This window comes from Muntiacus reevesi, chromosome 6 (genome assembly GCF_963930625.1).
Source record: "Muntiacus reevesi chromosome 6, mMunRee1.1, whole genome shotgun sequence".
Classification (NCBI taxonomy): Eukaryota; Metazoa; Chordata; class Mammalia; order Artiodactyla; family Cervidae; genus Muntiacus; species Muntiacus reevesi.
This window is the reverse complement of record NC_089254.1, coordinates 9,302,637-9,327,664: the sequence shown is the minus strand read 5'-3', so window position 1 is coordinate 9,327,664 and position 25,028 is coordinate 9,302,637. Positions and strand designations below refer to the sequence as shown.

Sequence of the window (25,028 nt, the reverse complement as noted above, 5' to 3'; positions counted from 1 at the left end):
CAGTGAAATGTCAGTCATAAAAAGGAATGAGCTTGTGATACATGCTATAACATGGAAAGAATCTTGAAGACATGTTAAGTGAAATAAACCAGATACAAAAGGATAAATATTGCATGACTCCACTAGAATAGGGACATTCATAGAGACATAAAGTAGAATGACGGTCACCAGCAGATGGGGTGGGGAGGCAGGATGGGGAGTTACTGCTTAATGGTTACAGAGATTTTGTTTGGGATGATAAAAATGTTCTAAAATGGATGGGATGACAGTTTCACAACACTGAATGTACTTAATGCCATCAAATTGTATACCTAAAAAAATCACTATGTACTCCTTGAAAGAATAATTTTCTTAAATTTCTGATTATTACCATATTTTGGGAATCTTTTCCAAAACTGGCTTTATATAGCTCCTTAGTAACTTAGCTATAATTTAACAGCCTTTAAAAAAAATATTGGGTTGATTAAAAGTGGAGGTAGATGTATTCAGTATATATTTTAGCACATACTAAAATCAACTCTGCTTTCCAGAAATGTAAGGGATATCTGTTTTAACTGTTCATTTTAATTTGACACATATATTAGAGTAAGAAATACACCACAGATATAAGAACAGTATTTCCATGTGTTGTCTGAAAATGGAATACAGAATCTATATTTCTCATGAAACATCAAAAAAACCCCAAATGAACATAAAAAACCAAAGTGCAGAAATTTTACATATCTGCAATATCTAAAACAAAACAAACGAAGTCAGTAAAATAAATTATTCTCAATAAGATTAGGATTTCCCTCCTCCCCCGGAAACTAAATAGCACATTCAATATTTTTTTCCTAATAGAATCAGTATCAGTATGACTGACTGTGCTGTCAGCACATTTTCTGACAGAAGAAAGAAAAATAATAATGGAGGAAGGCGTCCTTTGCTTTCAAATAGTCTGAAAAAAATGAATGCCATGTCCTCAAAAGACCGTACTTGCTTACTAGTGGGCTTGGCTCACTGAGGCCATGCTGCATTAGAGAGCAGTATCAGTTTTTCTTTTCTAAAACCTCACAGGAGGGCACAGGTGCTTCCTCAATCGCTAGCCTAATCAGTATGATCATGTCTGAGTGGTAGAGCCCACTGGCACAGTTTCTACCACTTTCCAATGCAATGCTAATGGGTATAAAATGCAACGGGTATAAAAAGAAGCACATAAATAAACGAGAAGCTAGAGCAAAAACCACGACTGAGAAAGTGTTGCCATTGAATACCACTAAGTTTCTCTGAAAACTAAGGCATAAGAGAAAACAAGCCTGAACTTCTGCAAAGCATAGTAAAGACAGTGCTGTCAGACGTTAACAGGTGACTGATAATCTAGATCTTGCCATGTGCAGGAAGAGAGAGTATTCTGATAGAAATAATGAAGATACTGGAAAGTCCTGCAGATGCTGGAAAGTTAAACTCCTGAAGAAAGTGTTAACCAAGACACCAATGACTGGTGGCAAATACTTTGACAAATTGCCATCACACAGGCTATTGGGAGAAAGCATTGCAGGTTCAGTTATCAGGGGCACAGAACTTGTTGGTGAACAAGTTAGAACTGAAGGGCTGTCCAGTGGTGGGAAGGAAAATGCCCGCTCCCACCCTCCCTCCTAACAATGAAGTATTCATTGTGTCCAGGCAGACATATCCTAGGGACAGCTCTCAGCTGATTCCGTCACATTTAGTTCTTAAAAAGAAGAAATTATTATTGGCATTTCTGATGGTTTTTGCAATCATATTTAGCAAGTATTTTTGAACTTTTGGGAGAAAGAAAGAAGCAAACCCTGAATCACATGCTTTTATTTTATAAAGATCTCTCTTGCAAAGCTTCCTTTTGCATGAGGCAGATATTTTGTCTTTGAAATATGAGATAAGGGCAGCAGAATTCTACTTAGAACTTCTTTTTTTCTTAGAATTTCTGACTACAGGCAAAGCTCTGAATATAGTCAGTGAATATGAGTAGGAAGCCATGTAAAAACAAAAAATGCCAATTAATGGTTAGAGAAGTAAAGTAATAGAAAAATCATAGAAAACACATATATCATACACCTACATATATCATTCTTGTAGCTTAACGAATTTCAAAACTGAAAAGTAACAAGGTTAAGCCTTGAATTGCTGTGTTAGAAAATGATGATACTATTCGTATCCTACCACCCTACCACCAGGAGGAGTAAATAAGTGTGATCTTAAATCCACACAGCCATCCACAGACCCCTTAAACTGGGATAAAATTCGAACTAGGGCCTGTGATTTTGGCATACAGTTTCCAATGGAGATTGAGTATATCCAGCCTAATATTTTGGGGTATGAGAAAGAGTAAGCTGACATATTTCTCTAAACATTACACTAGAAATGTACAGCTTATAGCATCATGTATGTGTATGCAAGTTTTACCATCTAATCTATCTTGGTAGGTTTCTCTATTAGTTTCCATATTTTCAGTTAAGCCACACTTGCTACCTATAGCATACAAAGAGAGGTGGGGAAGAATGTAAGAACATAAAAGCTAATTCTGAGTAAAAACTAATAAAAACTAGGCCACAGAAACCAGAGTTTAAGAAGACAATGCCAATCACAGGTTTTTCTTTCCTTTCAAAACTTTATTATCCTCAGATCTCAGGAAATGTTATCATCTTATCTTCTAAATATTTTACTAATTTGTGTTTTCTATTTTCTAAAAATCTTACTAATCTATGGTTTCTATTTTTGTAGGCTCTTCACCAACCCTCTTAATCAGAGAGCTCAGAAAATGATTTTCTGAAGGACAGTACATAATTAATAACGCTCTAGGTGGAGTGCTTGAAGGTACTAGAACTTAAGTTTCTCAAGAAAATAACTTCAAATAAGTTCTTTTATTTCCTTATTTTAAATACTCTTACTTTAAATAAAGTAGACTCATATTAATCTAAGGATAATTTATCTACAATTAAGTTTATGTATATTCATTAACTCACTTCCCACTTCTGTTGCTGGATCCTTATCTCTTCTGCTGGGGTAATGAGGTCAACCACTGAATGATTAAACATCTAAAATTAAAAATCTGTTACTGCTGTTTAGTCGCTAAGTAGTATCCGACTCTTTTGTGACCCCATGGACTGAAGCCTGCCAGGCTCCTCTGTCCACGGGATTTCCCAGGCAAGAATACTGGGGAGGGTTGCCGTTTCCTCCTCCAGGGGACCTCCCTAACCCAGAGATCGAAACCACATCTGACTTGGCAGGCGGGTTCTTTACCACTGAGCCACTTCAGTTTAGTTCAGTCACTTAGTCGTGTCTGACTCTTTGAGATCCCCATGGACTGCAGCATGCCAGGCCTCCCAGTCCATCACCAACTCTGGAGTTTACTCAAACTCATGTCCGTTGAATTGGTGATGCCATCTAACCATCTCATCCTCTTTCGTCCCCTTCTCCTCCTGCCTTCAGTCTTTCCCAGCATAAGGGTCTTTTCAAATGAGTCAGTTCTTCGCATCAGGTGGCCAAAATATTGGAGTTTCAGCTTCAGCATCAGTCCTTCCAATGAACACCCAGGACTGATCTCCTTTAGGATGGACTGGTTGGATCTCCTTGCAGTCCAAAGGACTCTCAAGAGTCTTCCCCAACACCACAGTTCAAAAGCATCAATTCTTCGGTGCTCAGCTTTCTTAACAGTCCAACTCTCACATCCATACATGACTACTGGAAAAACCATAGCTTTGACTAGATGGACCTTTGCTGGTAAAGTAACGTGTCTGCTTTTTAATAAGCTGTGCCATAAGGGAAGCCCAAAAGTAAAAATTAGGCATGTGTTTTTTAAATGTTGTGAAAAACTACCTCATGTGGATACAGGCATGTGGATATACTCTAAATATTTATTCAGTATTTTGTTGCTATTTAACTTGTTGAATCTGATTTAGTTATGAAAGGAGTAAACATTGTTTTTCTTTTATTAATCACTATATTCAAGCAGTTAGTATAGAAGCCTAGCAAACTTTTTCTGTAAAGGATCAGATAGTAAATATTGTGAGTTTTGCAGGCTACATGGTCTCTGCTCCAACTACCCAATACTGTCACAGTCTGAAAGCAGCCACAAACGATAGGTAAACAAACTGACACGAGCGGGTATGGCTGTGTTCTAATAATACTTTATTTTAAAAAATTGGTGCAGACACTACGTGGTTGAGCACCTGACCTAGAATTCAGTGCTATATATAGGTTGGCAGCTCAAATAATAATTTTAGCTAATGATAATGATGATGACTGTAAGAAATAGATCTTTCATGGTAGGGACATTTCCCTAACTATGCCTTTTTACCATCTAGCAGTGCTACAATTTGACTTTGGATTCTGATAGGTATACTAAATAAAGATTAGTGTTTTATATCCACCTCAAATATATCCTTGCATATGTGGTAAATCTGGAAATGAGCAAAAAGCAGTACAAATACTATTTCTTCCTCTGATCATTAAACAAAAATAAAAGTTATTATAATTGAAACTACTCTGAATAAAGTATAATGCTGATGTTAGACAAACATACAGTCAAGTGACTACACATACTGACTATACTGATTATACTGATCCATTATTGATTTATCATTACTGATTTATCATCAGTTCATACTTACTAAGTACTTATCAGGCACTAGAAATTATATAAAACACAAGATCCATGAAGTGGTTTCTAACTGGGACTGTGCAACAGAATCACATAAGAGTTTTTTTTTTGGAGCCCCACTCCAAAATCCACTAAATCAGAACTTCACTTGTTGGGGACTAGAATGAAAATATGGAAAAGGTGTCTTACATTAAACTCTGGGCATCCCTGGTTAAGTATCACTGCTAGACACTTCTACTTTAAGGAAAAATATCAAACTCTAAATATTTTCTAATCTAAAGTCAATAATTTGGTATTAAAGTTCAAGTTCATGGGCTCTAGCATCAAACATAGACGGGGTCTAATCTCATTCTGCCAGCTCCTAGCTATATAGTCCAGGGCAACCACTCTGCATCTAAATTTCCTTATCTGTAAAAGGGGTATAATAACAGCATTCCATTCACAGCACTGTTGGGAGAATTCAATATTTGAAAATTTTGACAAGGTGGCTGGCACACATCAAGCACACAGTAAATGTAAACTATCACTACTGTATACATTTTTTAATGAATAATAATTCATTAATATGGGTATCAAAAATACTACAACTTAAAGGCATGATTCGGAGTATAAAGTCTCTTTAAAAACCGTCAGAAAGGTGACTAGGCTATTCCAACTTGTCCTGTACTGACCAGCAGAAGAGGTGTCCTTTTCCACAGTCCACAGCAGGAGCTCTGAGCAAGGGGAAGCTGAGTGTATCAGACCCAGAGGTGTTTGATCCTTGTTTTGTCAGTCTGACTGCTCTTTCACAGCCTGGAGTAGGACACCATTTAATGGCAGGATTATTTTCAACAAAGGCCTGTTTAAACAGCAATAACAAAACATAAAAAAATATTTTAACTCTCAATTCTAACACAGTGTACCCTATGTCAATTTACTTCAAAGTAAAAACAGAATGAAATGAAAAAACAAACAGTAGTCAGTCTCAAGAAATACTTAAAACAGTACTGGAATGTATAAAATAAGAAGGAAAAAATGTGGCAATTACCTTAGTAATAATGTTTAAAATTTATGTATTCTTTAATCTAAGAACCAAGTAGATTGATGATAGGGTAAAAATGCAACTACTCATACATAAAATGTGTAATTTAAAAATGTTTTCTCACAATATGCCACTTTTCTGATGGAAAATAATTATAATAAATAGAATCTTATTTGAGTATTAGCTGTATTAGAATAATACATTTCTATATGGTACTTTAACAATACATAAAAATCAATATTACAAACACAGAGTTATCATATGATCCAGTAATTCCACTTCTGCATATATACCCCAAATAATTAAAAGCAGCGACTGGAATAGATATTTGTATACCCATATGCATAGGAGCATTATTGCTGCTGCTGCTGCTGCTGCTGCTAAGTCGTTTCAGTCGTGTCTGACTCTGCGACCCCATACATGGCAGCCCACGAGGCTCCCCAGTCCATGGGATTCTCCAGGCAAGAACACTGGAGTGGGTTGCCATTTCCTTTTCCAATGCATGAAAGTGAAAAGTTAAAGTGAAGTTGCTCAGTCATGTCCGACTCTTAGCGACCCCATGGACTGCAGCCCACCAGGCTCCTCTGTCTATGAGATTTTCCAGGCAAGAGTACTGGAGCGGGGTGCCATTGCCTTCTCCAAGGAGCATTACTAACATCAATCAAAAGGCACAAACAACTCAAATGTCCAGGGATGAAAGTGTGGATAAACAAAATGTGCTACATACATTATTGGAATATTACTCAATCTTAAAAAGAAATTCTGATACATGCTACAATGTGAATAAACCTTGAAGACATTAAGCTAAGTATAATAAACCAGGCACATAAGGATAAATACTATATGATTTCACTTACGTGAAATAATATTATATGGATATAATACGGTTTATAAGGATAAACACTATATGATCCTACTTCTATGATTCCACCAGGTTTCCCTGGGTCAGGAAGATCCCCTGGAGGAGGAAATGGCAACCCACTCCAGTATGCTTGCCTGAGAAATCCCATGGACAGAGGAGCCTGCCAGGTTCCAGTCCATGGGGTTGCAAGAGTCAGACACGACTTAGCGACTAAATCACCACTGCCACCACTTACATAAGATGCCTAGAAACACAGAGAGACAGAATTAGAACAGTGCTTATTGGTGGCTATGGGAAGGGGAAATGGGGCATTTGTGTTCATGGAAACAGAGTTTCAGTTTGGGATGACGATAAAAATTCTAACCATGAAGGGTAATCATGGTTGCACAATAATGTAAAAGTACTTAATAACAACAAATTGGTCACTTAAATCTGTTTAAACTGGTAAGGTTTATGTGTATTTTGTCACAATAATGAAAAATGTAAAAAAAAAAAACAAACCAATATTATGATACTTTCTGTGTTAAAGAAACAGCAGGACTTCTTTCTTAAAAGTCAATATATTAGGGTTCAGACTATAAAAAAATCTGAACATGCCTGTTAAATCACACAAAAAAGATTTGCACATAGTAATGAATAACTCCTGAGTAAAAATAAAAAAGAAAAGGGAAAAAGAAGATGAAATAAACTTTATAATTTATTATATGAAACTATTACTTGAAATATAAAAAAAATCCATAAATTTCCAGGTTGATAATCTTTATTTCTAAATATTTATACTGAGGAGTAAAAATATATCATTTAAAAATTTAAAATAGCTACTATTTAATATGAATGTTTTTTTGACCAATTAGTTACAAAAGTTCAACATGCAAATCAACAAATAGTTCTGCATAATAGTTTTATTTTCTGGTAAACTACCATTGCCACTTTTCACTTTTACTTCTATCATGATTATAAAATAATACTTTAGCTTAAAACTTTAATTTAGGCCACTGCTCCTTTATTCTGAGAGACAAAAGCCAGAGTCCATTATTTTACTTTCAAAAATAAAACAAAAAGTTAAAATTTTTAATATAGGTTTAATAAAATTTAAATTGTGGAGATTACACAGATAATTGGCAACATACCTTAATATCAAACTGTAGGTATCGTTTGTCCATCTCCTTAGAAACTACACTTTCTATTATATCCACAGGCACAAGTTGGAAGCAATCATACGCAGGGCAGAAAATGTTGTGAGCTTCACCTTCTTGAATTTTCAGATTCAAAAACCTAATAAAATTGTCAATTGATGGAAAAAAAGCAAGGATACAATTTATTTGCATATTCTAAGAATTTGTTCCTGATGCTGAATTTTCTGTTAGAGTATAATTAAAATACACCAGTAAACAAAGGGTACAGTATCAACTGTAATACATTAACTCACATAATTCACAAACACTGAACATTTATCATCTGCCCAGCCATTCACTACATACGTATGACTATTTATACACATCTATGTTTTATACATTTTTTACATTTGTTTGCTCTGTCCTCTTTAAAAGCTTGAAAAATATATTTAAGAGTAAAAATTTATAAATAAGTGAGTTAGAAAAGTCATATTCTATTCTCAGTATTCTATGCCTTTAAAAAAAGACAGCAATGGTACAGATTTAAGCCACAGAAAATTTAAGAGATTTTTGAGATGGCACTGGAATCTAGTGCAACTTTCAGAAGAAAAGGTTTTCTACTTATATTCAGATAAACATTAAAATGTGTTTCATGTCCTACTCTAGGCATACTAGTTGAGGTAGTAGGGAAAAGGCATCCTAGAAAGTGGCAGGAATCTAACCCAAGGTCAATTAAGTGGTCAAGAGCAAGATTTGGAATTAGAAGTCCAGGTCTGCTACTAACAAGTTGTATGATCTTAAGTAATTAACATTTAAGCGTTCTGTGCTTCAATTTCACTATCTATAAAATGGAGATAACAATATGCACTTCCCAGAGTTGTTTTCAGATTATATGACACAACGTATGTGAAATATCTACATGGTGCTGGGCACAGAATAAAGATTTAAAAAATTTTTACTGAGGGTTTTCTTATTAATAATATTTCCCATGGAAAAAGAAGAAACAAACTTTTGAAGTGTGAATTTCCCTTGCCTGAGGGAAAAAAATCACCAAGACTGATTTCAAAGACCTTACATTCTATGTTTTATTCTAGAAGTTGGTGGTTTCAGGTCTTACATTTCAGTCCTTTACTCCATTCTGAATATATTTTAATGCATGGTATATGAAAGCAGTCCAGTTTGATTTTTTTATTCGTGACTGTCTGATTTGCCCAGCACCATTTACTGAAAATATTAATGCCGTCTCTTCTCCATTGTTTACTCTTCCCTCACTTGTCGCAGATTAATGGCCCACGTAAGTGGAGCTCATTTCAGGGTGCGTTTACTCTGCCCCACAGAGCCCTGTAGCTCTGTGCCAGGACCATACTGATTGACAACTGCAGCTCTGTTGTTGCTGTTAAGTTGCTCAGCGTGTCTGACTCTTAGCGACTCCATGGACTGCTGCAAGCCAGGTTCCCTGTCCTTCCCCATCTCCTGGAGCTTGCTCAAACGCATGTCCATCAAGTCGGTGATGCCATCCGACCATCTTATCCTCGGTCGCCCCCTCTCATCCTGCCTTCTCTCTTTCGCAGTATCAGAGTCTTTTCCAATGAGTCAGCTCTTTCCACAGGTAACCAAAGCACTGGAGCTTCAGCTTCAGCATCAGTCTTTTCACTGAATATTGAGGGTTGATTTTCTTTAGGATTGACTGGTTTGATCTCCCTTTAGTCCAAGGGACTCTCAAGAGTCTTCTCCAACACCGCAGTTTAAAAGTATCAATTCTTCGGTGTTCAGACTTCTTTATGGTCCAAGTCTACATCCATACATGACTGCTGGAAAAACCATGGCTTTGACTATATGGATCTTTGTAGTAATGTTTAAAATCAGGGAGTGTGACAAATTTACCTTCATTCTTCTTTCTCAAAATTGCTTTGGCTATTAAGGGTCTTTTGTATTTCCATACAAGTTTTAGAATTATTTGTTCTAGTTATGTGAAAAATGTCCTCAACAATTTTTAATAGTGTAAAGGGGTGTTGAGACTAAAAATTTGAGAACTGCTAACTACAAAGTTGCTTTTTCAACAAAGCAGGAACCTCTTCCTTTTAGCTATGAACAGGTTCCCTGTGAAGTCAGATATAATTTATCTTAATACTTATATTCCCCTGTCACAGTGCACAATGTACATAGACATAGTTAATATATGATGATGTTTTTAAATTTTATGTATTCTAAATATATCAGCGCGGAACTGGAGTGGAGAGTGGCTGAGAGGAGATACCCCATGCCCAAGGTCAGTAGTGGTGGCCGTGAGGAGATACCCCATGTCCAAGGTAAGGAGCAGCGGCTGCGCTTTGCTGGAGCAGCCATGAAGACATACCCCACGTCCAAGGTAAGAGAAACCCTAGTAAGATGGCAGGTGCTGAGAGAGGGCATCAAAGGGCATTCAGACTGAAGCCACAATCACAGAAAACTAACAAATCTAATCACATGGACCACAGCCTTGTCTAACTCAATGAAACTAAGCCATGCATGTATGGTCACCCAAGACGGACGGGTCACAGTGGACAGTTCTGACAAAATGTGGTCCACTGGAGAAGGGAATGGCAAAGCACTTCAGTATTCTTGCCTTGAGAACCCCATGAACAATATGAAAAGACAAAAAGATAGTACACTGAAAGAGGAACTCCCCAAGTCCGTAGCTGCCCAATATGCTACTGGAGATCAGTGGAGAAATAACTCCAGAAAGAATGAAGAGACGCAGCCAAAGCAAAAACAACACCCAGTTGTGGATGTGACTGGTGATAGAAGCAAGGTCCGATGCTGTAAAGAGCAATATTGCCTAGGAACCTGGGATGTTAGGTCCATGAATTAAGGCAAATTGGAAGTGGTCAAACAGGAGATGGCAAGACTGCATGTCAACATTTTAGGAATCAGCGAACTAAAATGGGCTGGAATGGGTGAATTTAACTCAGATGACCATTATATCTACTACTGTGGGCAGGAATCCCTTAGAAGAAATGGAGAAGCCACCATAGTCAACAAAAAAGTCTGAAATGTAGAACTTGGATGCAATCTCAAAAACAACAGAATGATCTTGGTTCATTTCCAAGGCAAACCATTCAATACCACGGTAATCCAAGTCTATGCCCCAACCAGTAACGCTGAAGAAGCTGAAGTTGAATGGTTCTATGAAGACCTACAAGACCTTTTAGAACTAACACCCCCAAAAGATGTCCTTTTCATTATAGGGGACTGGAATGCAAAAGTAGGAAGTCAAGAAACACCTGGAGTAACAGGCAAATTTGGCCCTGTAGTACAGAATGAAGCAGGGCAAAGGCTAATAGAGTTTTGCCAAGAGAACGCACTGGTCACAGCAAACATCCTCTTCCAACTAAACAAGAGAAGACTCTACACATGGACATCACCAGATGGTCAGCACTGAAATCAGTCTGATTATACTCTTTGTAGCCAAAGATGGAGAAGCTCTATACAGTCAGGAAAAACAAGACTGGGAGCTGACTATGGCTCAGATCATGAACTCCTTATTGCCAAATTCAGACTTAAATTGAAGAAAGTAGGGAAAACAACTAGACCATTCAGGTATGACCTAAATTAAATCCCTTATGATTATACAGTGGAAGTGAGAAATAGATTTAAGGGACTAGGTCTGATAGACAGAGTACCTGATGAACTATGGACAGAGGTTCATGCAATTGTACAGGAGACAGGGATCAAGGTCATCTCCAAGAAAATGAAATGCAAAAAAGCAAAATGTCTGTCTGAGGAGGTCTTACAAATAGCTGTGAAAAGAAGAGAAGTGAAATGCAAAGGAGAAAAGGAACGATATACCCATTTGAATGCAGAGTTCCAAAGAATAGCAAGAAGAGATAAGAAAGCCTTCCTCAGGGATCATTGCAAAGAAATAGAGGAAAACAACAGAATGGGAAGACTAGAGATTTCTTCAAGAAAATTAGAGATACCAAGGGATCATTACATGCAAAGATGGGTTCAATAAAGAACAGAAACAGTATGGACCTAACAGAAGTAGAAGATATTGAGAAGAGGTGGCAAGAATACACAGAACTGTACAAAATAGACTGTCATGATCCAGATAATCATGACAGTGTGATCACTCGCCTAGAGCCAGACATCCTGGAATGTGAAGTCAAGTGGGCCTTAGAAAGCATTACTACGAACAAAGCTAGTGGAGATGATGGAATTCCAGTTGAGCTATTTCAAATCCTAAAAGATGATGCTATGAAAGTACTGCACTCGATATGCCAGCAAATTTGGAAAACTTAGCAGTGGCCACAGGACTGGAAAAAGTGAACTTTCATTCCAATCCCAAAGAAAGGCAATGCCAAAGAATGCTCAAACTACTGCCCAATTGTACTCATCTCACATGCTAGTTAAGTAATGCTCAAAATTCTCCAAGCCAGGCTTCAGCAATATGTGAACCGTGAACTTCCAGATGTTCAAGCTGGTTTTAGAAAAGACAGAGGAACCAGAGATCAAATTGCCAACATCTGCTGGATCATCGAAAAAGCAAGAGAGTTCTAGAAAAACATCTATTTCTGCTTTATTGACTACGCCTAAGCCTTTGACTGTGTGGATCACAATAAACTGTGGAAAATTCTGAAAGAGATGGGAATACCAGACCACCTGCCTTGCCTCTTGAGAAACCTGTATGCAGGTCAGGAAGCAACAGTTAGAACTGGACATGGAACAGCAGACTGGTTCCAAATAGGAAAAGGAGTACATCAAGGCTGTATACTGTCATCCACTTATTTAACTTATATGCAGAGTACATCATAAAGAAATGCTGGGCTGGACGAAGCACAAGCTGGAATCAAGATTGCCAGGAGAAATATCAGTAACCTCCAGTATGCAGATGACACCACCCTTATGGCAGAAAGTGAAGAACTAAAGAACCCCTTGATGAAAGTTAAAGAGAAGAGTGAAAAAGTTGGCTTAAAACTCAGCATTCAGAAAACTAAGATCATGGCATCTGGTCCCAACACTTCAAGGCAAATAGATGGGGAAACAGTGGAAACAATGGCTGACATTATTTTTTTGGGCTCCAAAATCACTGCAGATGGTGACTGCAGCCATGAAATTAAAAGACGCTTACTCTTTAGAAGGAAAGTCATGACCAATCTAGACAGCATATTAAAAAGCAGAGATATTACTTTGCCAACAAAGGTCCATCTAGTCAAGGCTGTGGTTTTCCCAGTAGTCATGTACGAATGTGAGTTGGACTATAAAGAAATCTGAGCACCAAAGCAATGATGCTTTTGAACTGTGGTGGTGGAGAAGACTCTTGAGAGTCCCGTGGACTGCAAGGAGATCCAACCAGTCCATCCAGTCCTCAGTGTTCAATGGAAAGACTGATGTTGAAGCTGAAAGTAGAATACTTTGGCCACCTGATGGGAATAAATGACTTTGAAAAGACCCTGATGTTGGGAAAGATTGAAAGCAGGAGGAGAAGGGGACGACAGAGGATGAGATGGTTGGATGGCATCACCAATTCAATGGATGTGAGTCTGAGTAAACTCCAGGAGTTGATGATGGACAGGGAGGCCTGGCGTGCCTCATAGTCCCTGGGGTCGCAAAGAGTCGGACATGACTGAGCGACTGAACTGAACTGAAATACATCAGAACAGGTTTAATTTCTGGGGAATTACAAGACAGAAACCAGAAGGCCTTACTGAAGAACAGATAACTTCTCTGTGAGCTAGGCTATCAATTTTCAGCAACATAAAATTTCTCACTAAATTTAAAAGTATAACATAGTGTTGATAAATGTTAGTAAAAGAGGGAAATCTTGATCAAGCTTAACTTATATTTTTATCTTGTAGGTCAGCTTCACAGATTATATCCTAAGCTCCCACTCCACTGTTCATTACTGAGCTTAGTAAGATTCTAATAACTAACATTTACTGAGTGGTTACTATGTGCCAGGCGCTGTTCTAAGCATTTTACATGTATTTAGCTGTTTAACAATTAACTGGTAACACTCCTATAAAGTAACACCACAGTTACCATTTTATAGATTATGAAATTGAGGCACAGGGAAGTTACTGTTTACTTAAATCAACAATAAGTAGCAGGAAGGATATTCTAGGTTTGACAGAAAAATACTAATTTTCCTTTCATTTAAGCCCTTGGCATAAACGCTTCAAAGCATCTGCATGGACTGATGAGACAAGGGGGTAGAGAAGAGTAAGATAAATTAAGAGGTTTTCAACTATCTAAGGGCCTTTAAAAATTCTTCCTTGTTTCTTAGACTGGGGAGTTTCTTTTCTATGTCCGATGAAAGGACTGCAATTAATTTTAAAATTGTTTCATTCACATATGAATCACTCAACCTGGAACGTGTTTTACTGATACTGTAGATACTTGACTGGACAAGAACTACCTGGTAGGAGTGAGGAGAACATTAGGTGGGCTGATAAGGGACCATGGAAAAAACAATTAGTCTTTCAAATTTAAATCTTACCATTAATTTCTCATGGCTAGTCTGTCATGAGTATGAGAGATGGTTCCTGTGATAGGAGTTTGGTGAAGAAGATGAAAAAAATTCAAAAAAACTCAAGTAAATCTCTTAGGGGGCTCAATTTTATAGAGAAATCAGGGTCAACAATATCGAACTTGGTAGAACCCAAATACTACTTCCTAATGCAATTCAGTTGACAGTTTTAAGCTAAATAAAGTACTAAACCTATGGAGGATTTTCTGTGCTTAGAACTAGGTCAAAGTTTGCTTGTGTTGTGAGCTCTGACCCTTGCCAATTAATTTATCTGTTATCAACTGCACTGATTTGATCCTATCTAATTAGACTCAGAGTTGAATCTAATCTATGTTTTAAAAAGAACAACCAGATAATTTTTTTTATTCTGATTTTTTAAAACCCTTTATAAAAGGTTCTTTTACTCCCTCCTCCAAATAAAATCTTGCCTTATATTCCAATCTGGAAAACAGATAGAGAAAAGGTGATGTGCTGTGTGCTCAGTCGTGTCCGACTTTTGTGATCCCATGGACCACAGACCACCAGGCTCTCCTGTCCATGAGACTTTCTAGGCAAGAATACTGGAGTGGGTTGCCGTTTCCTTCTCCCAGAAAGACAGAAAGAAGATCAGTGGTTGCCCACAGATGGGAAGTAGATCGGGGTGGTGGTGGTGATGGTGCAAGTGTAAGATGGAGGTAGGAAGAGATGGGTGGGATGGATTTCAGGGAGAAATGAGGAAACACTGGGGGGTAATGAATATATTCATTAACTTAATTGTTTCATGACATTGTATGGTATATAGAGTCACAGCTTTTTGAATTATTTCATTTGATTATGTGGCTTACTATATGTTAATTATACTGCGACACAGTTACTAATAAAAGAAAACCAGGAAACGTCCTCAGGTTCTTGTCTCATCCAAAATGGTGTTCCTCAATTCCCTACACTTGGTACCCAGTTTTAAAAACTTTTATATAGTTTGAAAGAATAGTTTAAAAACTTTTGTCTTAAATATTAATGACATGCCTTGCTTAGGTCATCAATCAATAGATTTATGTGTCTCCAGGGATAACCTGATATCATATTGCTCATTACACTGATCTTCATTTTGTTTATAAACCTCCCTTGAAAAATACATTAGAATAAAATTAGTGGATGGTGAGAAAACATAAATTGGCAAGGTAATGGGAAGGAGAACAGAGACAAACATGAGAAGGAAAATAAAATTTCAATTTGTAATATAGACCAATCATACCTAGAAGAGACATATAACTTTGAACTGATTAAAAAGGAATTTTAAATATCCGTATTCTTACAGATTTTCAAGTCTATTGACTTGTCACAAAAAGTTCAAAGAATGAAAATAAGTGCCTAAAAAAGCTTGAGATATAAGAAACTGACTACAACATGAATTAGCATACTAAGAAAACTTATTTACATATATCTGCTTTCTTCCCCGCAGTATCTCACATTAAGCTAAATAACCTTAATTACTAAATTAAACAATTTTATAAAATTAATAGATGGGAAGAGAGCAAAATAAAAAACAAAATTCTGCTTTAGTAGCAAAATATAATACATTTCAGTGTAACTCTGAAAGCTATATAAATAACCCATATCATTGAATACTGAAAGCAAGCAGCTTTACTGCCCAATCACAGTGCTACCCTGCAGCGAGAAACACTAAGGTGCGTGTATACTCACGACTCCCAGCATCCTCTGCAGAAGTCATGTCCACAGGGCATGTCCACTGGGTCTTCAAACACTGAAATACTGCACATGCAAATGTCACACTGAAAATGAAGGAAAATGAGTTCAACAAAGTCATACTCTCGAAGGAGAATATTCCTTTGTTCATTAGTTCATGACAAAAAATGCCAGCAATTCATGTAATCAAAGTGTTCCGAGATTATAAGGGAACTTAAAATTACTGTGCCTATCTTTGACTAAATAACAAATATCACGCTTACCTCATTATAACTTGCTGTGGGATCGAAATATTTTAATGCAAAAGTTAAATTCTTAAATTCTAAACTTATGTGCTAAATTAGTCAGCAACTATTTGGTTTGAAAGGAAACATAAGAAACAAATCATTACAATCTATTCAGGTCAAGATCAAATTGCTCCTTGCGAGATAACCACTTCAATATGGTGTCCTTCACCCTACACTCAACCCAGAAAATCTACAAAAATAAAAAGTAACTTTATTTTTTCAATATAGCAACTCAGGATATTCAGAGTAGCAATTGAAGGATTTCTACCCAGGGAACCATGCTACAAAGCTTTGTATCTTCTAAGCATAACTAGGAGAATCAAACTTTAAAATGTTACAGATGCGAATTACATAAGTAGGATGCTGTTTTCCAAGAAGGTCCAGATAAAATCTGGAGTGCATTCATACTTATCATGTATTTTGAGCAGCTGAATTATTCAAGAAACATAAAAATTGTTTATATAAGTGTATCAATGGTTTGACAATTAAAAATGGATACAACGGCAGTACTGTGTCTCAATAAAAAGCAAATATTTATTAGGAAATGTATCTGGATGAATAACTCCAGAAGCTTCATTGAAACACAGTTATCAACATATTATAAATGTATTCCAAAAAATATAAAAATATTTTCATATTTTTGGTTTTAGGTGCCTATCACAAATTCAACTTTTAACATTTCAATATGGCTTATTCAAAACTGTAAGTAACTGGAGCTTTTCAGTGAAAATATCATAAGCAGTTTTGCCAAAACCTTAATGTTTCTTGTTTTAAAAGAGAAAAGAAAGCCCACTTGTTTTTCAATCTATAACTCAGGGATTACAAAAACAGTCTCTGATAATAAATATTTAACCAAAGCATGAAATAATCGAGCCCTTTAAGCAGGGTTCAGGATTCAATTACAAGAATACAACTAGAGGCTCCATGAAACAACGTTAAAATTAAAACTATGAGAAGTACACTGAATACTAAACCGTACCAAACTGGTGTCCAAATCCCCAGGCGATAAACTTAATTCATCTGGAGAGGTGACGGAAGAGCGGGTAGTCCTTGGAGTTCTTGGAGAAGGGAGTGTGTCCCAGGCGTTATACCCGCTTGGTGGTGGCGTTGGCATCTGAACACCCGATCGCTGGCAGCAGTTCTCTGGGTTGGACATCCAAGCTTCAAGTAATTTCTCCCTGTCCCAGTCTTTAAGACAAATGGAATGGATATCTCTCAAATAACAGAGAAAATATGGTGCTGTTTTAAGAGCTTCATAATAACAAAAGAGAGACTAAATTACAGGGCTATAGGTCCCCTAGGAAGAAAAGTTATTTGTTAGCAAAGTTGTCATTACAAATGACATATTTAGGTATGTTATATCCATTCATATTTTTAAACAGAATTTAAACTTTTATAATTTACCATGGCTTACCACCATGTCAATATTTAAAAAGATGGCTAAAAACTTCAGGCATTTCTACTCATAATCAAAAGTGGTGGCTCACACATCATTGGAATTTACTAAATTTTTATTGGTAAAGGTTTGATTAAGCCATTTTATTCTTTCAAGAATAACATATAACTTCATAATTGGCCTCACTGCTATCAAGTTGTAAAATATTACATAGTTCATAATAAACATGTCAAAATGCCAGCAACTCCTAAAAATTCATTTGATAAACATCTTGAAAGCAGAAAGAACTTCTTAAGGGATTACGGATTATAAAGTTTTAGGGAATTTGATGTAAATTATATATTAAGTGAGCCTGAATCTGGCTTAACTAAAAAAGATTATCTTTCTACTATGAATACTTTTAAAACAGCCAAGTGACCTATGTTATTATACAGAGTCACAAAAACCTAAACCTTTAAAAACAATAAACTGATATATCCAATGATTTTGCTAGGTGTTTAACATATATTATTTCACCATTCCTCCCAATAAACTTTCCAATCATTATTGAGGTGAAGAAACCAAGACTTGGGGAAATTATGTGACTTGGCCAGGCTCAAACAGATATGAGGTATATGAAGCAAACTTCTGTGAATCCAAAGTCTGTGTTCTTTCCACTGCAGCCCAATAAAGCACAGGTCAAGAGTAACATAGAGTAAATTATTTATCATAGGCCCATTCTATATCATTTTACAAACCAAATACAAATATCTGTGGAAACTCTATATGGAAGACTTTTTTCATCCATATTGTCAATATATTTGGCGGTTTAAGAGGATAATTAGGATTCAGGTATGCAATGAAGACAGAGTGTGTTTCCACAGGTGCAAAGGCACAGAAGTTCAATGGAGAGATGTGAACAGCTCTGTAAAGTTCCAGGGTACTATACTTTGGTTTGGGGAGATGGAAGATAAGATTGGAAATAGGAGTCAGATTACAAAGAAGAAAAATCCAACAACTGAAAAGCTCTGCATACAAGCGTATTCTGGGAAATGTTGCTAAATGGACCTGAGGTTTTTGATAGGTCACCACAGGCATACTTTGAAGATATTGCAAGTTTCCTTCCAGACCACTGAAATAAAACACAGTGTAACAAAGCAAGTCATACAATTATTTTTGTCTCCCAGTACATGTAAAGATTATGTTTACACTACATTGGCTTTTTTTTTTTTTTTTTTTTTTACTATAATGCTATTGCACACTTAACAGGACTATGGTACCTTAATTAAAATACTTCATTGCTAAAAAACACTAACCATCATCGGACAAGGTAGGGTTGCCACAAATCTTCAAGTTGTAAAAAATGCAACATCTACAAAGCACAACAAAGTGAAGTGCAATAAAACAAGGTATACTTGTAATTAACAAGTTCAAACTTTCTTAGAATAGTATGATTACTTTTCAAGTCTCCATTAAAACACTTTTAAATAAAGGGAGAAAAGAACGGCAATAATTTATATACACACAAACAAATTAAATTCTAGTCTTGGATTCTGTCATATTGCTCATTTAGCAAACATCTATTGAGTGTCTTTTATGTGCCATATACTATGTCAAGCTGTAGGGATACAACGGGAAGGAAAAACAGGCACAATTCCTGCTTTCATGGAATGTAAAGTCTAGTAAAGAGAAAGTCATTCAATAAATTCAACACATTAAAAAAAAAAATCATCACTGTCAGAAGCAGCATTAAGAAGAGGTAGAGACTCCCATTTAGGGAGGTCAGAGGTGAGTGGGGAAATGGCCCGGAGTGAACATCTGAGGGATGAGTGAGAGCTAACTAGGTAAAAGGGAGATGTAAAAGGGAGAGCTAACGAGGTAAAAGGTCTCCAGAGACTAGAAGACCAAAAGGAGACCAGAAGGACCGTTTGAGGGAGGCTGAAGAAACAGACCAGGACTAGGCCATATCGGGGGCTTCCCTGATGCCCAGTGGTAAAGAATCTGCCTGCAGTGCAGGAGCTACATGAGACATGGATTCGATCCCTGGGTTGGGAAGATCCCCTGGAGGAGGGCATGGAAACGCACTCCAATATTCTTGCCTGGAGAATCCCATGGACAGAGGAGCCTGGAGGGCTACAGTCCATAGGGTCACAAGGACTTGGACATGACTGAAGCGACTTAGTATGCATGCAGTCCATATAGAACTTCTAAATAACACTCCTGTCATCAGTTTATGAGTGACAGGAAGCCAGTGAAAAATTTGGCATGTGGGTAGGAAGAAAAGGTTGTCACAGTTAGATTTGAACAGATCTTTCTGGCTACAGAATGGAGAAAGAAATCGGATAGGGGGATAGTGGAGGAAGGGCAGACTAGCAAAGAGGCTACTGGGAAGTACAAGGAAGAGATTATGCAGCTAAGGCCATGGCTGGCGCAGTGGAGATGAAGAGAAAGGGAGAAGTTAAGATTTGGGAGGTCAGACTGAAAATTTGGTGACAACGGGATATAGTGACTGAAGGAGAAGAAATGTCAAAGTTTTTGTCCCTGTTCTACCCTGTTGGTTGGTTGGTGCCGCCTTCCATGTAAATAGGAAATACCAGAGACTCAGGTACAGGTTTAACAGTGTGATTTTAATTTTAGACATGATGAGATATTCTAGAGGTACTTTTAAGTAGGCAGTTAAATATAAGTGTATAGAGTTCAGAGAAGAAGTCTAGTCCAGAGGGAGAAATGTCTACAGAAGCCTTGGGAGAAGATGTCATTTCCTAGGAAGAGAGTAGTGAGAAGAGAAGATGTGGACTATTCAAGTTTAATTACCTTAGAAGTGATGAGTCTCCAAAGGAGCTTTAAAAAATACTTCAATATACATTTACTTTAAGGACAGTCAAACTAGACTGGGTCTCATATTTTAAAAAACTGAAATGGCAACCAGCTCCAGTATTCTTGCCTGGAAAATTCCATGGACAGAGGAGCCTGGCGGGCTAGAGTCCACAGGGTCACAAAGAGTTGGACACGACTGAGTGACTGAGCAAACACACAAGTAAATTTTACTTATTTTCTCATTAGGTAGCTTTCAACTATTAATACATGTTACTTTTATTACTGAGGAAATGCTCAGAAAATGACCTTTGTATTTTTAACAGAGTCATTCTTAAAATTCAATTACTTCTCAGTAAATATAGCCAAACATTTCTGTCTTCTGTCTTCAACCTCATTACTTTGGGACTAAATTTGACAGTACATGAAATAATGCTTAAATCTATTTTCTTGTGGAAAGCTGAATGAATGCTACCAAGGATACAACCTATAAATCTACCAAAGAGTTCAGTTTAACAGCTCTGAAACAGAGACCATCCGGGTTTTGACAGCAATTAGTGTAAACTGTAGTTCTGTGTGCTATTTTATTCACTAACATCATTCACCTCTGAAAATCTTATTTGATTATCAAATGTCACTGATATTACCTAGAAGAATGTAGAAGAAATGTTCATTTGAAAGCCTGCATGAGCCTCTATTTTATGCTCTAACAAGGGAATGCAATATATTAACAGAACTCTTAAGTTATCAAAAAAGTTATCACAGAATAGACAAAAGTCAACTAGTAAAATTCAATTAGATATCACCTTATTAGAGTTGAGCCTACTATGTAAAAGAAGTTAAGGAAATATCAATGGAGTGAAAATGGAGTTTATCACTTAAAAATACTTGATGACATAATGTGTAAACACTAGAGAAGAAAATCTTTGTTTTAATTACAATAAAGTTACTGGTTAAGTTAGCCTTAGATTTTTACAGGATACAATATTATAAGTTAGAATTATGATACATTATATAACTTAGCCGAATGTAGACACCTGTGGCAGAAATGGGTCTACACACAGAGCAGAATTGCTGCTTACAGTGAAATGTGACCATGTGACTAAATTCTGGTCAGTGGAATGATTTATGCCACTTCTGGGACAGGCTCAAAAAACCTCCCACATCTTTATCTGCATGCTTTTTCCTTTCTGACTGGTTGGCTAGAATGGAGAGAATACCTAGCGCAACTCCAAAGCCACTGTTAGGGTGGCAGAGTTTCACAGTCAGTCGGGATAACTGTATGGAGCAGAGCCACTGCCCCACTCCTAACCTAAACAAAACACCTTAGACTACTATTATGATTAAGACACACTTACTGTGGTTAACTCTATACTTTCACTTCAGCAGTGGCCTACTCTAATATAACTGGCACAACACAGCCCCTCACAGATGAATGACTTCTACTTTTATGTCAGTTCTATATTAGATGTAAATGCACTCTCTTTATTTGAAAGCTCAAGCAAAGGACAGGTCGCTGTGAACCTTACACAAAAGAAACACAGTTTAAGATATTTTGCATTTCTTTACAAGTTTCTATATTATCACTATTAAGCATTATTACTGATTAAAAGGAAAATATCTTTAAATTCTAAGGTTTTAAAAACTATTTTGAATTCCTCAATTTCATTTTTGAACCAGGTCTAGATTTTTTTCCCAAAGGATTACTTCAAAGTTTTAAAAGATGACAATGGAGAAATAGGGTTCTATAATAAAAAGATGGGTTTAAAATGTACAAATAACATTTCAAATATATTATCTATTCATTCTGTAACTATGTTCTCAGGGCTTAAGGGATGGTTATTGTGAAAACAAAAAAAAAAACAATAAAAAGCTGCCCTCTAAGAGCTCCCAGGTTAATGTAGAGAAAAAGCAAATACAGAGATTACTGTAATATTGTATTCTAAGTTTATGACACGTATATGCACAGGATATAATGGGAAGAGACAGGAAGGCTCTCAAAGTAACCCTGGGAATACATAAGCTGAAAAGATTTTCTGGAAGCGGTGCTTAATGAAGACAAGCAGGAGTGGGTAAATATGTGGAGACTGACGGCCCAGATGCACAAGCCTGAATCATGAAGATATACTAAAGAGATGGGATGTTCTACCTCTGGGGAGAGCCAGTGAAGGGTTTTTCAGCAGGGGAGATAAATGCTCAAAATTTTAAAATGCAATATAAAAAATGAATACAGGTGAAGAGGAATGCGAACATTGGACTACAATTTAGATGAAAAATAATGACAAACTGAATTTAAGTCAGGGGCAGTGAGAATGGAAAGAGCTAAGGAGACTGGGGAGAGGATGGGACCTATTTAGGAAGAGAAATGAGGAGGCTGTGCTCAAATGTGACAGAGAGGTAGAAGGAAAAGTGTGACTTCTCAGTCTGGTCAGGGTGACTGAATTAATGTGGAGGCCATTTATCAAGACAGTGGGAGAAATGATGAGTTCATGTATGGACATCCTTTGGTTGGGGAGAAAAGGTTAAAAAGTCATTTAGAAATAAAGTCTTGAATACTTCATTACGGTCAGGTTGTAGACATGTTCTTTATTATCTAGGTGGTTTTTGAAACCCTTAGTGTCATTAGATAAATGTGCACAACAATGTTTCTCAGATAAGGGTCTATTTGGTAGGCTGTTTATAACACATGTTTTTATGCCTATTCCCTCACCTAAAGAAAAGACTTAGATTCTCTAGAAGTTATCCTAAGAATTTCTAGTTAGTTTCCCAGGAAATTCTTATTTATACCAAAAGTTAGAGCCACTGATATATAAAGTGGAAAAGAGTGTCAAGTACAGAACTCTGGGAAATAGCAATATTGAAGCTGGTGATTCTGGAGGGTTATATACCAAATTATTTACAGAAATGACCAAAGGAAGATGAAATATGCAGTTTAAAATTTTCTTCTAATCAAAAGATCATATAAAAATTTTTGGAAGTAGGCATTCTATTTTAATACAGATGATAAAGACTTATAGTTAAACCAAAGAGGTATGTCTCAAAATTACTGGATGAGAAAAGTCATTCACCTTTCCCTTTTTAAAAGTAATTTCTAAATCAGAAAAAAACTCGTTGAATAAGCCAAAATGTCAAATATCAAGTGTGCAATTGGAGGGTCCAACTCAACATGTGACAATTCCCAGAATGGTTGTCTTAAGGATCACAGAGGACTTAAAATAAGCTAAGCATTTTTTCTAAGTAAAGTTGGTAATGTCCTCAAAAAAATTTTGAAAATGAACAAAAAAAAAAACCCACCTTAAAAGGAACAGTATGTTCTTGTGTTGATTCTATAGATTTTGCTTTGTGCATTTCATGGTGAGGAACAGTTTTTACATAAATACAACTGACAAAAAAAAAAATAACAAACTGCTAGTTAACTGACTTTATTTAATCAGCTTTAGTAAAAATTAATGTCAAAACCAGGACTAGGACTATGGACTCCAACTCTCAACCCTGCTCAAATCAGATACATTTCTAAAATTAGACAATCTATAAGTTGGTTTACTTGTTCAATTTTCAAAAAGAGATCTCTTATTTCTTCTCTATGATTCATAGCCAGTTTATATTTACTTCAAAACACAAGGATGTCGAGTACTGCAGTAACCACTGCACAAATAACAACTCAGGCTTGTTTAGCAAACTATTTTGTTTTATATTAAAACATTAAAACAGCCACCTTTTTTTTTATATTGATTGATATTTATTTCAGGACATGCCATGTCAAAATAAAACAAGAGAGTCAACCCTTGCCTTTAACAATAATATTGTATTATAAAAGCGCTTTACAACTCCATCCCATTTTTGAGTACCAGTTACTGGGGTATGTGGGCTGATGATTATCTGAAAGCATTTCTCTATTCACATCCATAATCCAAGTGCTCTCTGAATATTACAAGGTGACAGTAAGTGGGAAGTGGAGGAGGAGGAGGAAAGAGAAGGGAATAAGTTTCTCCCAGTTAAGGGTTTGTTGCAATGAGGGGATGAAGATGTATGAAGATATTTTTGCTGTCTTTTCACCCTTATACTGTGTTAAGTAAAGCTTACAACATAAATTCAGCAGGCTTTTCCTGAGCTGTAACTCAGAAATTTACTTCCTGCAAACAATGTATTTACAAATGTGTTTATTAACTTAAACAGCAATCTCACGGTAACTAGTAAAGATTAAAATGGTGCACTCCTAGTATATTTGTTTACAGTGTTTTAAGGGAAATACATATTGCCATTGTGATGAAGCTCTAAACAGACCAAATAAAACATCTAAAAATTGAAAGTAGTTAAAAAAGGCAAAGAAATAAACATCACCAAAGAAAAAAGATTAATTGTAGCTTAAATATAAAACCGAATCACTAATTAACCAAACTATACAGATCTAATACAGAGCAAAACCACGTTGAGAAAACATTAAAAAAATGCTGAAAAATAAGGCATAAATCTGCATAATGTTAAGTTTTATTTTCATTCTCTCTTTTCCCTCTTCTATGTATGCTTGTTCAGATCTGCCTCTAAGGGCTTATAAGAAAACTTTCCATATTCAATTTGATCTCAAATGTCCTGGGCAAAGTATCTGCTATTCTGTTGAAGATTCTATACTTGGTAAGCTTTAGATATCATTGTTTCCATTTGTTACAGTAATTTTGATCAAGGTGCCAAATTTACATTCTTCTAAAAATTGAAAGTAGTTAAAAAAGGCAAAGAAATTAAAT

At 36.4% G+C, this 25,028-nt stretch overlaps 1 protein-coding gene across 4 annotated transcripts in view; it reads right to left on the bottom strand.

Moving 5' to 3' along the window:
* Positions 1 to 25,028, bottom strand: part of ANKIB1 (ankyrin repeat and IBR domain containing 1) — a 155,148-nt gene that overhangs the window by 32,122 nt on the left and 97,998 nt on the right. For all 4 annotated transcript variants that reach the window (XM_065938579.1, XM_065938580.1, XM_065938578.1 and 1 more), the window contains 4 exons: positions 17,077 to 17,285; positions 15,808 to 15,896; positions 7,632 to 7,776; positions 5,290 to 5,456 (listed from right to left, as the gene is read on the bottom strand). In XM_065938579.1, coding sequence (XP_065794651.1) covers positions 5,290 to 5,456; positions 7,632 to 7,776; positions 15,808 to 15,896; positions 17,077 to 17,285 — 610 coding nt within the window. The remainder of the gene's footprint in view (positions 1 to 5,289; positions 5,457 to 7,631; positions 7,777 to 15,807; positions 15,897 to 17,076; positions 17,286 to 25,028) is intronic.